This window comes from Quercus robur, chromosome 8 (genome assembly GCF_932294415.1).
Source record: "Quercus robur chromosome 8, dhQueRobu3.1, whole genome shotgun sequence".
NCBI classification, from domain to species: domain Eukaryota; kingdom Viridiplantae; phylum Streptophyta; class Magnoliopsida; order Fagales; family Fagaceae; genus Quercus; species Quercus robur.
In genome coordinates, this window is record NC_065541.1 from 57594290 (window position 1) to 57608678 (window position 14389).

General features: G+C 41.0%; 2 protein-coding genes across 2 annotated transcripts; both read left to right on the forward strand.

The window, feature by feature from the left end:
• Positions 1 to 7881: 7881 nt before the first annotated feature.
• On the forward strand, positions 7882 to 8670 carry LOC126696529 (uncharacterized). Its single transcript, XM_050393251.1, has 2 exons — positions 7882 to 8256; positions 8359 to 8670. Exons 1-2 carry the CDS (start codon positions 7882 to 7884, stop codon positions 8668 to 8670), a joined length of 687 nt encoding a protein of 228 aa, XP_050249208.1.
• Positions 8671 to 8674: 4 nt separating this feature from the next.
• LOC126696530 (uncharacterized) lies at positions 8675 to 9163 on the forward strand. Its single transcript, XM_050393252.1, has one exon. The coding sequence runs from the start codon at positions 8675 to 8677 to the stop codon at positions 9161 to 9163; it is 489 nt and encodes a 162-aa protein (XP_050249209.1).
• The last annotated feature ends 5226 nt before the right edge of the window (positions 9164 to 14389 follow it).

A 14389-nucleotide genomic window follows, 5' to 3' on the forward strand; every position in this document is an offset into this window, starting at 1 on the left:
TTGGTGAGCATATTCAAGAGAGTTTATTTTTGGGACAAGTGTAATAAAAGTATGATTTAGGGGAGTTGGTATGGTACCTGAGTTTAACCAAGACAATATGGAGGAAGTGACATCATGATTTACCATGCTCCAAAAATGTTGATAAAAGAGCAGCGGCATACCATCCGGTCCAGGTGCTTTGAGGGGTGCCATTTGTTGCAAGGCAGTGGCTACTTCACATGCTTCAAACTCACGGCATAGACTTGCATTCATCTCCTCATCTTTCACTGTGGGCACACACTCTAACATGCTTGTGGAAACATTACCCTCCGTTGAGGCAAAGAGAGTTTTGTAATAGTTGACCATAACTTCACCCATCTCCTCTGACTAGTTCTCCATAACCCCTCCCCATCTCTAATTCCTTCCATAAATTTTTCCTGAATCTCTTGGAGGCACAACTATGGAAATATTTAGTATTTTTGTCACCCTTATTTGGCCATAGAACTCTCGACTTTTGGGCCCACATTGTTGCTTCCCTTTCCTGCATCACCTCTATCTCTTTCTTAATCTGTCTTACTTGGATATTGTTTCCACTAACCATGGCTGCCATCTCCTCTCTATCTAAAGCTTTTTTTGAACGATTCAACTCCATCCTTACATTAGCAAAATTTTTTTTTCCCATTTACCTAGCTCTTTCCCACACTTCTCCACCTTACACAGAATATCACCCTCAGTCCCAACACCACTCCTACTACCCCAAGTCGAACAGACCACCTCCTCACAGCTCGGGTTTGATAACCACATTTGTTTGGATCGAAAAAGTTTTTTTCAAATAGGTGGAATCAAACCAGAGAGTGAAATGAGGATTGGAACATGATCTGATGATGTACAATTCAAATGGTACACTTTTGAGCCCCCAAACTTCAAGAACCAACCATTAGTGACCAAGCATCTATCAAGCCTCTCCCAAATTGAAATTCCATTTTCAAAGTGCTTGCTCCAAGTATATTTTGAACCTTCAAATCCCATGTCCATAAAATCACATTCATCTATCACCTCCCTAAATTGCTGCATCTGATTATGAGGCCTCCTTGAACCCCCCTAGTTTCTCATCTTGTCTGATAATTTCATTAAAATCCCCATAACAAAGCCACAGCTTCTCTGGCTGTGAGTTTAAAGCCCTAAGCTTATCACAAGCTTCATGTCTCCTAGTTGTATCGGGTTCCCCATAAAAACCCGTAAATCTCCATTCATTCTCCATATTTTTATCGATCATTGCATCATTATAGTATCTATCTGAATCTTCCACCGTAAAGTTTATCGAAGCTTTCCAATAAAGAAATAATCCACCACCCCTTCCCACTCTAGGAACGACCCATCTATGATCAAAACCAATACTTCTTTGAATAACCTCTAGCCTTGCATCGTCTGTAAGTGTCTCGGCTAAAAACACTATAGCGGGATCTTTTGCCAGTATATGATTTCGACGAGCTCTCTCCCTGTACGTAGGTTCCCAAGCCCATGATAGTTCCATGCTAAACAACTCATTGCTTCTGGCGGGGCTAACCCTCAGCTCCTACCACTGCACAAGGTGTGTTGTCTTCACTACAATCCATTTAAAATCTTTTTGCTGACAAACCAAAGTTGTCCACTGTTGAATCTGCTTCTCTCTTTTTTCCATGAAGTTGAAAGTTGTTTGCCGTTTTTTCCCTTTGCTGGTGTCTTTCTCTGTGGGTCCAGGTAGGGATTGCACAGGTTGCTTGGTTTTTTTTGCGACTGATCTTCAGTAGTAGTAGGTGACTTGTTTAGTTGTGTTTTACCACTTAACTTGTCACGTGCTTTAGGGTTTTTGGATGCTGTCAAACCTGATCCCACATTGTAGTATAATATCCTTGCATTTTTTTGATAGGTAATATCCTTGCATTATTATTATTATAATTATTATTATTTTAGAGAGTTTCATATTTTGGCGTACACTCTTGATGATAAAGATATCATCAGACTAAAATACTAATCGGTTTTTGGTGTAGGCATGGATTAAACCCTAGATCTCTTATTTAACCATCAGAGATTTTACCAATTGAGTTAACTGAAACCCACCTTATTATGTTTTAGAGAGTGAGAGGAAGAAGATTAATGTGAAAATTCAACATAAAAGAGTTTATAATTACATTTATTTCTATATGACAATAAATACTTTTTTTTTTGGGGGGTATAATGAAATAATTTCATGTGGCATAGATCAATAGCTCCTATTGGTGCATTCTTTTCTATACGGTATATAATTCTTTTGTTTATTTGTCTAAAAGTTTGTATTCTCTTTTTTGCATTGCTATAGATGATGAATTAAATGTAGTTTAACATGACTAGAGGATAGTTCTTAAATCACTTTGTGACGTGAAGGTTATCCATCCCTATCATTATCATATTTTAAGTTATTTTTAATATCATTCTTGAAAAATTACTTATAGTTGTTTTAATTTTTTTTTGATGTGTGGATGGAGATATAATAGCATGCTCTCAAAAATGCAAATTATGGATTTTAGATTTTGTGTTTATCAGGAATACATGTACTTTTGAATGGGATGAAAGGTCAATTAAAGAGTTGAAGTTCTTTCAGATTTTGTTTGAATGGGCAAATGCTTCGGGTGTTGTTACTTTCATATCTCTGCCTGACATGCTTGATTTTTGTACTTTCACTGTTGTTTAGTTTCTCTTTTGTTGTTGCCTCTTAACACACTACTTGTGTGCCTTGTTTTATCCTTTTGTCCTTATATCAATTTTCAATGGAGTTTATTACTTATCAAAAAAAAAAAAAAAAAAACTTTTAGCAATTGCTTAATAAAATAGTCTTGTTGAAACAATGTTTAATATTCATTTTCATTTCTCAATATCCTCAAATAAGTGAAATAACAATGCCTAATACTAAAGCCGGTTGTGATAGAATCGTAATATTGCTTATATAAGTCTCTTCGATTTTCAAGACCTTCTATCTCTTTATTTATTAATTTTCACTTGTAAATCCAAGTTTTCCATGTGAAGAGAATTGACCAATTGTATTGAACTACAAGGCACTCTCTCTTTTTCTTTTTCTTTTTCTTTTTTTCTTTTTTCTTTCTTTTAGATAGGAGAGTTACATTGCTCTTGACCTTTCTACCTTTCTTTGATAAAAACGTCTCCCACACAAGTCACAAGTTCAAAACTAGTATATATAAAATAGCACTCCTTTTTAACGCAAAGCCGTCCTTCAATATCTTATTATACGTATGGTAGGGGATAAAACAGTGGAAAGTAGATTGGACAAGGAGAACTCATCCAAATTCTATGTATTAACCTGTTGTTACAAATTACAAGTTACAACATGTAGGTGCAAACACAAGAAAAACGGAAAAATACAAGAGAATCTAAATAAAAAATAATTTTGGATAATATTTATTTGCGAGAAATTACACAACACTTTGGATTGTGGTGCGATACTCGTCCTTTCTAAAAAAATTTAAGTTCTCGGTTGGCTAAGCTATATAATAGATGTAGACTTTCTCTAATTTGTCTCTTCCAAGATAAAATAGCTCAACAAAATTCATACGACTAATTTATTAATGCATTACTTGTACATTGTTATCCATTTAGTTATCTTATTAGCAAAAACACACCAAATAATGAGATCACTAGAACGAAAAAAATAATTGTGGTTTGGGAAAAAATAAATCCATATTATTAGCACACTTTCTGGAGTACTAAAATAATGAGATCACTAGTACACTAAGGCTGCGTTTGTTTTGGCTAAAAACGATTTCAGGAAATCCTTTTACACCAGCATGTGTTTGGTAGGTACAAAAAATTGGGTCAAACAGAAATCTAATTACGCGTTGACTGTGAAATAAGACCTCTCACCCGTAAAACCATTTCAGGTTTTATTTTACCTTCAAATGAATTACACCTCTCACACACTCTCTTGAAGCTTCTCACACGCACTCCTCATTGGTACTCTCCAAGCTCAGTTGTGGCCGAGCTCCACCATCTCCCTCACACCAAACGCAACTCATCCTCTCCCTCACGCTAGTCCGAGCTCCACCGCCTAGATCACGCACCCACCCCTCCGTCATCACCGATCCACAAACACCCAAAACCCACCGCTCCAATCTCCAACGCACTGGCAGATCTGGCAGCCACCAATGATCGTTGATCTGGCCACCACCGACCACCAGCCCACTCCTCACAAAAAAATACAAGAGAAACTAAAAAAAAAAAAAAAAAATTAATTCTGGATAATATTTATTTGGGAGAAATTACACAACACTTTGGATTATGGCGTGACCCTCACTCTTTTTAAGAAAATTCAAGTTCTCGGTTGGTTAAGCTTCGTAACAAGTATAGACTTTCTCTACCTTGTCTTTCCCAAAATACAAAAATCCAACAAATATTGTATGACTAATCTATTAAGGCATTGCTTGTTGATACCCATTTTGTTATCTTATTAGCACAAACACACCAAATAATGAGATCACTAGAACGAAAAATAAATAAAACCCATATTCATAAATACAATATCAAATCTTATTCATTACAATACATATTTCAGGAGTACTCTTGATGACCACAAGAGAAACTAGAAAATTAAAATATAGTTTGGGAAGTGGTACATATTCATTTATTTATTTGATAGGGCATATTCATTTATTTAAGCAAAACAAACAGGCATTTATTTTTAATCTAATTTACCTTTAGCTAAGGCATTTATTTTTTCAATGGTTGAACGAATATCTTGGGGCTTTATATCATTTTTCATTCCGCTGCAAGCACTATTGCAGGCATTTTGACATGCGTTAATAGTTGCCCAAGGATTCTGTTGTAAGCACTGAGGCATGCATACTTGGACGCAATTCTCTGCTAATGCCATCACAACCAGCATGGAGGAGACGATAAGGAACATGGAAATGGCTTTCTTGGTGTCCATATCTTATATTGATATCTTTTTCAAGAAGAAAATGTTATTGGAAAGAATGAAGAAATTTATGGTGCCTTTGGATAATATATGAAGGGCATACAGTACATTGCAGCAGTTAAGCAACAGAAAAATATATAAAGTTGCTCCTTATGTGTTGAGGAGGTTGAAACAATGCGTGTTGGACAATTAAGACTCTAAATAAACATCATCTGGAGTATGTGGCAAAATAAAAGGATTTTGAATTGGTCATGAATGTGATTTAGCTAGTTATGACTGATGTTTTCTAAATACAGTTTTCAAAATAGTTTATCTTCATTGTTCATGATAAGATTTTGATAATGGCTAAGAGAAACAGTGGGCACAGATTTGTTCAAACTTTTCTATCTAAATTAAGGAGTTTATCTTCATCACAAAAAAAAATTCTCATACTTTAAATTTGAAACTTATCATTATATAAAAAATAAAAATAAAAAGGTACATGAGCTTTACCTTATCATTATCCCAAAAAAAAAAAAAAAAAAGTATTCTACATGTTTCTTTTTGTAAATGTTTTTTTTTTTAATCTCAAAAATAGAAATGATCTTCTAAATATTTTTTTATTTATTTAATATTTTGAAAATTGTTCTTTAAGTAGGAGCCAAACTCGTATAATATAAAAATTATTATCTGAAAACTAGTTTCAATTTCAATTTTTTGAAAATTGTTTTCATACTGTTTTGAAAACAAAATAAAAAATCCTCCACCCAAACAGACTTTAAAGGTTTAAAATTTTTTGGTGGATTTGTCAAATCTAAATCCTTGACATTTTTTTTTTTTTTTTTTTTTTTTGTTTGAGAAGCAAATCCTTGACTTTTTCAAAACATCTAAACAAAGTATTTAAATTTTAATCACCCAAATCCAAATCTACATACCCAAATTCTATCATCTAAACGCACCATTAGGAGATTTTAATTGCATTTAACTTGCTATTGATTCTGTTTTGACTTCCTTTGATCTTTGCCTAATCTTTGTTGCTATTTTGAGATCAATAAACAGAGTTGTGGAAAATGATTTTGAAATAGTCAAAATTTGGAGAAAATGGGCAAATGCCCCTTTCAAAAAAAATCTAGCATTTTGCCCTCTTTTCCAAACTAATTAGGAAAATGTCCCTCTTTTGAAACTCGATTTTCTCAAAATCAAGTTATTAAAAAAAAAAAAAAATTCTGGAGCCCTATAATGGCGTTTTAAGGACCTATAGTGGCGTTTTTTAACTCAATCTCCATAAAGTCGAGTTACATGCAAATTTTTTTTTCTTTTTTTTACCTATAACTCGACTTCATGGAGATCGAGTTATAAAACGCCACTATAGATCCTTAAAACGTCATTGTGGGGGCCAGTCAATCAAGAGGCCCATTAAGGTCATGATCGTTAGGCCTGTGGCCCATTCGAGGATGCATATCCGTCTGAGGAGGCCAAGTCAGGTCATAAGGGTAATTACCGAGGGGGGGTGGTAGTCAATATCACGAAAGTAGAGTTCCGTATTCGTCCGAGGACGATCAGGACGCGGTCTTGTTACAACCGGACCTCGGAATTATGTCACCACTGAAGATGGGATAACAGACCAAGGGTAAGAAAGAAAAGGCAAACAAATATCTATAACTACAGCTGCCTCCGCATTAATTACCTCTCAACCAACTCTCTGGCTGTATTAATGTAGAGGTAATACCTGAACAGTAAGGAGGTAGCCTTACAGCTGCCCATAGGAAGTTCCAAGAGGTGCTAGATGGGACAGAAAGAAATCCCCCGAACCTAACCTACACGTGTGTGGTGAGGATGGAACACAAAGGGGAGTATATAAACTGAAAGAAAAACATGCAAAAGAGGGATCGGAACATCAGAGAAAGAAAGAAGCATAGACTGAGCAAGAAGAACGTGAAAAGTAAAAGAACTGTATCGATTACCAGAAAAGAACCGATTGTTGTGCCAGCTCTGCCTTCAATATACGTGAGGGTGAATCTTTTCGTTCAAAAAAAAAAAGAAGTTAATCTAGCTCTTAATACCCACGCTTTACAAATTATATTGTTTGGGCCTATTTACATGCGAACCCAGTATCATTTCGAGTCGTTACAAATCGAGTCCTTACAATTGGCGCCGTCTGTGGGAAGAGCTTGTGTTAACTTAAAGGACTTCCGGTGCAACGTTTTTGATGGAGGAAGTGGGTCCACATCACCACGCGGCGGGACCGCATCAGGAGGATGCCAACCTGCACCAGGTAGAGTCAAGGGGCTCCTAGCATGGTGATCCCCGAAGGAGTCCCGAACGGAGAGAAGGCCATAAGGGGAGTGTACGTACAACTCATACCACCAGAAGCCACTCTCGTGGGACGAGTCACGTCTCCCACGCAAAGCATGATGGGAATCTGCAACGTGAGATTGCCGATTTGAAGAGAGAGTTGCACCATGCACGGCAAGAGCGCTCCCCACCTTGCTCCGAACCATCATCTGAGGAGTCGAGCTAGTTATAGGCGGAGATCGAGAACTCCGCCAAGCGAGACTTTCTCCTATGAGGAGCACCGCCATCGACGTAAGCATAGAAGTCCACATAGCAGGGGCTTGGGTAACGATGCCATGAACAAAGCCTTGAGTCAAATTTCCAAGTCGCCTTTTACGAGAAACATAGACGATGCGATTCATCCTCGGCGATTCCATCAGCCTACGTTCTCTCTGTATGATGGTCGGTCAGACTCGGTAGAACATGTAAGCTATTTCAGCCAGAAAATGGCTATCTACTCCAAGGACGAGGCTCTGATGTGCAAAGTTTTTCCATCGAGTTTGGGTCTGACGGCGATGAGGTGATTCAACAGCTTAAGGGCCAATTCTGTTGGATCTTTCAAAACACTGACCCGGGCTTTTGGTGCTCGCTTTATTACATGCAGCAGGACTCCTCGGCCTTTGGGATCTTTGCTAGCTCTGTCTATGCGAGAGGGCGAGACTCTCAAGAATTACTCGGATAGGTACTGGGAAATGTTTAATGACATAGAGGGAAAGAATGATGGTGTGGCTATAACCACTTTCAAAGCTGGCCTCCCAGCTGATCACGATTTGAGGAAATCCCTGACGGGTAAACCTGTTACCAGTGTGTACCAACTGATGGACAGAATAGATAAGTACAGAAGGGTAGAGGAAGATCAACTTCAGGGAAAAGTAAAAGCCAAAGTGATCCCTCAGGAGAGGAGGGATTTCAGGTCGGACCGTTATAATAGCAACCGACCCCGGAGGGATTTTGTTGGGCAGTCGGGTTCGGCGGACGCCCAGGTGGTTAATGCAATATTTCGAGAGCCAGTGCAGCAGGTTTTGGAGAAGATAAAGAACGAGCCATTCTTCAAATGGCCGAACAAGATGGCGGGAGAGCCTAGGAAATGCAACCCAAACTTATACTGCCACTATCATCAGGATCATGGGCACACGACGGATAATTGCAGGAATTTATGGGATCACTTGGAACAGTTGGTCCGTGAAGGGAAATTAAAACAACTCTTGCATCACTCCAGTGGAAGGGCGAGCCAAGCAGGTTCAGAGGTGCGTGGGGATGCTTCATCAAGACTCCCTCTGGGTACGATTAACGTCATCTTTGCTGCCCCGGGAAGGACTGGGTCTTGCCCCTCCAGGGTATTGTCGGTGTTCCGATCCCCGGTCGAGGATCATTCCCAAGCATTGAAGAGAGCCAGGATGCGTGTCCCCCCTGATTCTGGGCTTTTCAGATGAGGATATGGTTGGGACCATACAGCCCTATAAGGATGCTTTGGTGGTAACGTTGAGAATTGGCAGGTACGATGTCAGAAGGGTGATGGTTGATCAGGGTAGCGCTGTGGATGTAATGTATCCAGACTTGTACAAGGGGCTAGGTTTGAAGCCAGAGGACTTAACAACCTACAGCTCTCCTCTAGTAAGTTTTGAGGGAAGGATGGTCACTCCCAAAGGACTGACCAGGCTGTCTGTGCAATCAGGTACGGATGTGGTGGAGGTGGACTTTATTGTCGTAGATGTTTTTTCTCCGTACACGGCTATTATGGGCCGACCTTGCCTTCACACCCTTAAAGCGGTCTTGTCTACTCTACATCAGAAGGTGAAGTACCCATCCGGAGACCAAGTGTTGGAAATAGTAGGGAGTCAGGCGACTGCTCGGCAATGCCTAGTAGTGGCTATACAGCATCGGCCAGAGGCAGAAACCTCGGCTACGGCCGACAATGAGTTATAGCAATTAAAGTCCCCAGTATCAGGCTTGGACGTACCAGCTGATGGGGTAGAGTGTGAAGATCTGGAGAAGGTAGTTGTTGTTGGCGGTCAGGAAAAATTCTTCCAGGTTGGGGCTAAATTGCCTTTGCAAGAGAAGGCAAGGTTGCTGGAATTCCTCCGAGCCAATGTGGACGTTTTCGCATGGAACCCGTATGAAGCCCCAGGGGTGGACCCGAATTTCATTTGTCATCGACTCAACGTGAATCCCGCCGTTATGCCCAAGAGGCAACCTCCTCGGCGACCATCGAAGGAACACACCGAGGCGGTTAGAAGTGAGGTTGCCAAGCTCAAACAGGCTGGGGCTATCAAGGAAGTTTTTTATCCTCAATGGTTGGCCAATACGGTGGTAGTAAAAAAGAAGACTGGAAAATGGCGAGTGTGCGTCGACTTCACGGATCTCAATAAGGCTTACCTCAAGGATCCATTTCCCATGCCGAAGATCGACCAGTTGGTGGATGCGACTGTGGGTCACCCTAGGATGAGTTTCTTGGATGCCTTCCAAGGGTATCACCAAATACCGCTGGCCGCCGACGATCAGGAAAAGACTGCTTTTGTAACCCCGATTGGGAACTACCATTACAAGGTGATGCCCTTCGGCTTGAAAAACGCTGGATCTACCTACCAACGCATGATGACGAAAATGTTTGAACCGCAACTGGGTAGAAGAATTGAAGTTTATATCGATGATATGGTTGTGAAAAGTAAAGTGGCGTCCGAACATGTGGAAGACCTCATGAGTATCTTCAGGATACTGAGAAAACATAAGTTACGCTTGAATACTTCAAAGTGCTCCTTTGGTGTAGGTTCCGGGAAGTTCTTGGGGTACATGGTGACCCATAGAGGAATTGAGGTGAACCCAGACCAGATTAGGGCCATTAACGATTTGCAAACACCTCGGAATCCAAAAGAAGTGTAGAAACTGATTGGGATGACTGCTGCGTTGAATCGGTTCATCTCCAGGTCGGCTGAGAGGTGTCGTCCTTTTTTCCGCCTATTGCATAAATGGCAAGGATTTGAATGGACCACGGAGTGTGCTACAGCGTTCTAGCAGTTGAAAGAATACATGTCCAGGCCACCTATCATGTCTAGCCCTGAGGTGGATGAGGTGTTGTTTGCTTATCTAGCGATTGCCCCTCATGCAGTTAGTTTCGTCTTGATACGAGAAGACAATGGCATCCAAAGGCCAGTTTATTATGTAAGTAAATCCCTCCATGAGGCCGAGGTGAGATATTTATCATTAGAAAAGGCCATATTGGCGGTGGTCCATGCAACACGCAAACTTCCACACTACTTTCAGGCCCATACCGTGGTTATCTCGACCCAACTCCCTCTTAAGTCCATACTCAGAAGTGCTGATTACGCCGGAAGAATTGCTAAGTGGGGCACAATTCTGGGTGCTTTCGATATCAAATACATGCCTCGCACCTTTGTGAAAGGTCAAGTCCTTGCCGATCTGGTGGCTGAGTTCGCCGAATGCCCAGAAGAAGTTAATGTGAATCAAGGTCACATGGATGAAAAATCGGTTGGCCTAATATCCGCACAAGGTGGGTCCTTTTGAAGGGTGTACGTGGATGGGGCCGCAAACCAACGGGGAGCAGGATTGGGATTGGTGTTGATATCCCCCGAGGAGGTCATCATCGAGAAGTCGTTAAGATTAGGGTTCTCGGCTACTAACAACGAATCAGAATACGAAGCTTTGATAATGGGAATGAGTATGGTCCGAAAAATGGGTGGAAAGGCAGTGAAATTATTCTCAGACTCGAGATTGGTAGTCGGCCAGGTGAGAGGAGAACTGGAGGCCCGAGACCCAAGGACGCAAGGGTATCTAGACCGGGTTAGGCGTATGCAAACGAAGTTTGAGTCTTTTGACTTATTGCATATTCCTCGAGGTGAAAATACTCAAGCTGATTCCTTGGCAACCCTTGCCACCTCCTCAGTACGAAATCTTCCTCGGGTGATTATCGTCGAAGACCTGTGTACCCCCACCTCACCAGAAAAGGAGGTTTGCCAAATCAATCAAACCAGTCTGTCGCCAAATTGGATGGATCCCATATTAAAATTTCTTGAAAGTGACATATTGCTCGAAGATAAGGTGGAAGCTGAGAAAATACGAAGGAAAGCTCCTCGGTACTGGTTATCTGAAGATAAAAAGTTATACAAACGGTCCTTTTCTGGGCCATACCTGCTCTGTGTGCCTCCTGAGACAGCAGAGTCAATCCTGGAAGAATTGCATGAGGGCATTTGTGGAAGCCATACAGGAGGAAGGTCTCTATCATGTCGAGCCATCACACAAGGATATTGGTGGCCAAATATGCGGAAGGAAGCGCAGGAGTACGTTAGGAAATGCGATCAGTGTCAAAAATATGCTCCAAATATCCATCAACCGAGGGGAGTTCTTAACCCTCTCTCTAGCCCTTGGCCTTTTGCCCAATGGGGGCTGGACATTGTCGGCCCTTTTCCCAAAGCCATAGGAAATAAGAAGTACCTGCTAGTCGGCACAGACTACTTCATTAAATGGGTCGAGGCTGAGCCCTTGGCGAACATCAGAGACGTAGATGTGAAGAAGTTTATTTGGAGGAACATTGTTACGCGATTTGGAATTCCCCGCACTTTTGTCTCAGATAATGGACTCCAATTTGATAACAATGCCTTTAGGGAATATTGTTCAGAACTGGGTATAAGAAACAGATATTCCACTCCGGCTTATCCACAAGGCAATGGGCAGGCTGAAGCTATTAACAAAGTAATAGTCAATGGCCTTAAGAAGAGACTGGATGACGCGAAAGGAAAGTGGGTGGAAGAATTGTCACATGTGCTTTGGACGTATCGGACAACACCCCGACGTTCAACGGGGGAAACTCCCTTTTCCATGACCTATGGGGCCGAGGCCGTCATTCCCCTGGAAACTGGATTCCCAACGTTAAGGACCAGTACATTCTCTTCGGATAGTAATGATGCGATGTTGGAGAAAAGTTTGGACCTGATTGAAGAACGAAGGGAGAGCGCGATGGTTCAACTAGCTTACTACCAACATAAACTCAAGCAGGGCTATGATAGTAATGTGAAGATGAGGCCGTTAGCCGTAGGAGATTTGGTGCTGAGGAAAGTTCTGGGGGCCACCAAGAATCCAAATTGGGGAAAACTGGGACCTAATTGGGAAGGGCCATATCGAATCACTTCTGTAGCGGGAATAGGAGCCTATTATCTGGAAGACCTAGATGAAAAAGCTGTACTTCATCCTTGGAATGTAAATAATCTCAAGAGGTATTATTATTAATAAAAGTATTTCAATTCAAATATTTCTTTTAATTTACGTCAACCATACATCCTATGCTCCTGCGTCCTATGATGTATATTGAAATGTTAAACAGAAACTAAGTTATGTCAGGTTCTCGGACCGCAAACTTGGTGGAAATTAATGTCCTATGATGTATATTGAAATGTTAAACAGAAACTAAGTTATGTCAGGTCCTCGGACCGCAAACTTGGTGGAAATTAACGTCCTATGATGTATATTGAAATGTTAAACAGAAACTAAGTTATGTCAGGTCCTCGGACCGCAAACTTGGTGGAAATTAACGACCTATGGTGTATATTGAAATGTTAAACAGAAACTAAGTTATGTCAGGTCCTCGGATCGCAAACTTGGTGGAAATTAACGTCCTATGATGTGTATTGAAGTTTTGAACAGTAACTGAGTTGTGATAAATCTTTTGATCACAAACTTAATGGGAAGCATCACCCTGTAACACTCATTGGGGGAATTAAAGAGAAATCTATGGACGTAAGTTGGCGTACAATCAAGGTACTGAAGGCATGATTTTATTTAGTTTATGAACTTTCGTAAAAAATTGCAATTGATTGGAAAGAATACGTGCATATCTAAAACGTCTCCCTAAGACCCTGTTGTATTAATGCTTATTGCCTATTGCTAATTATCAATTGACAACATGTGTGAGTAAAATTGCCCCATACAAGCAAAGGGTAGTTGAAATAAACCTATCCAAATTACAATAACACAGTGAACGAGTACAAAAATAACATAAAGCAGTAAGAGCGGTAAGAAAATGAGCAAGGAAGTCACCTACTAAATGTCTAGTTAAACTACAAAACAAGTTCTACTTTTTCAATTTCGATTGGATCTTTGCGTTCTGACTGGCGGATATGTCTGCCTCCGAAGTGGTGATTCCCTCTTTGGTTTTGGTAACGCCCCCAGTTGGTAAAACTGTGGAGTCCAAATCTTGTTGAAAACCTTGGGAGGTTGTCTCTACCTCCGAAGCGGTAGTGGTCTTGTCTAGGGAAGCTCCTGGAGGGGCAAGTCCCCCTTTAGTTAATTTCGGTTGGCCAAGGAGAGGAAAACTGTGAGGCGAAACCTCATCGTTGAGGTTAATAACTGAAGAATGAGCATCAGCCTGATGGGGTAGAAGAACTGAGGGGCGGATTGCCTCGGGATAGAATACATTCTTTGGCTTACGTAACTCAGATGAGGCTTCAACCCCAACACGGTTAAGAGCCTCACTCCAAGTTCTTGCGTAGTAGATACGGCATACCTCCGGAACCTCGGCTCTCAAAGCCTTCTCAGTTTCAGCTATACCAACCTCGTAGCCTCTCTGCTCAGCTTCGTTCATTGCCTGTTCGGCATCGATTTTTGCTTTCTCGGCTTGCTCCTTGGACTTTTCAGCTCGCTCCCTTAGCTTTTGAGTTTCCTCCAGGTGCTTCCTAAGAACTAGGACTTGCTCCTGAGTCTTCTTTAGCTCGGCATTCGCCTCACGCAGAAGTTTCCCTTGGTCCTCGGCCTGCTTTTGGTAGCCTTCTAATGCCAACTCGGCGCTCTTGCGAGCTTGCTCTTCGACCTGTAACTTTTTCCTTGCATCGGCCAAGCCCTGTTCAAATTTGGACAAGGTCTGTACAACCGTTGTCCGTCTTTTTCTTTCATCATCTAGCTGATCGGAACAGGCGTTGAGCATCTTATCTAGCTTGAAAGTATTTTGGATGATCTGTAGGAAAGAGGTTAACACTATAGTCAATGAAAAGTGCATATTGGTGAGTAACAATCACAGAATGAAAAAGATAAAAGTTAGCTCCTTACCATGCCCAAATATCGTTTGTTGTCGAGGACGAGTTCATTCTTCCTCATATTCTTTATTTCGGCCATATCTTTTGGGAGCAATAAGGCTTCCTCTATGGC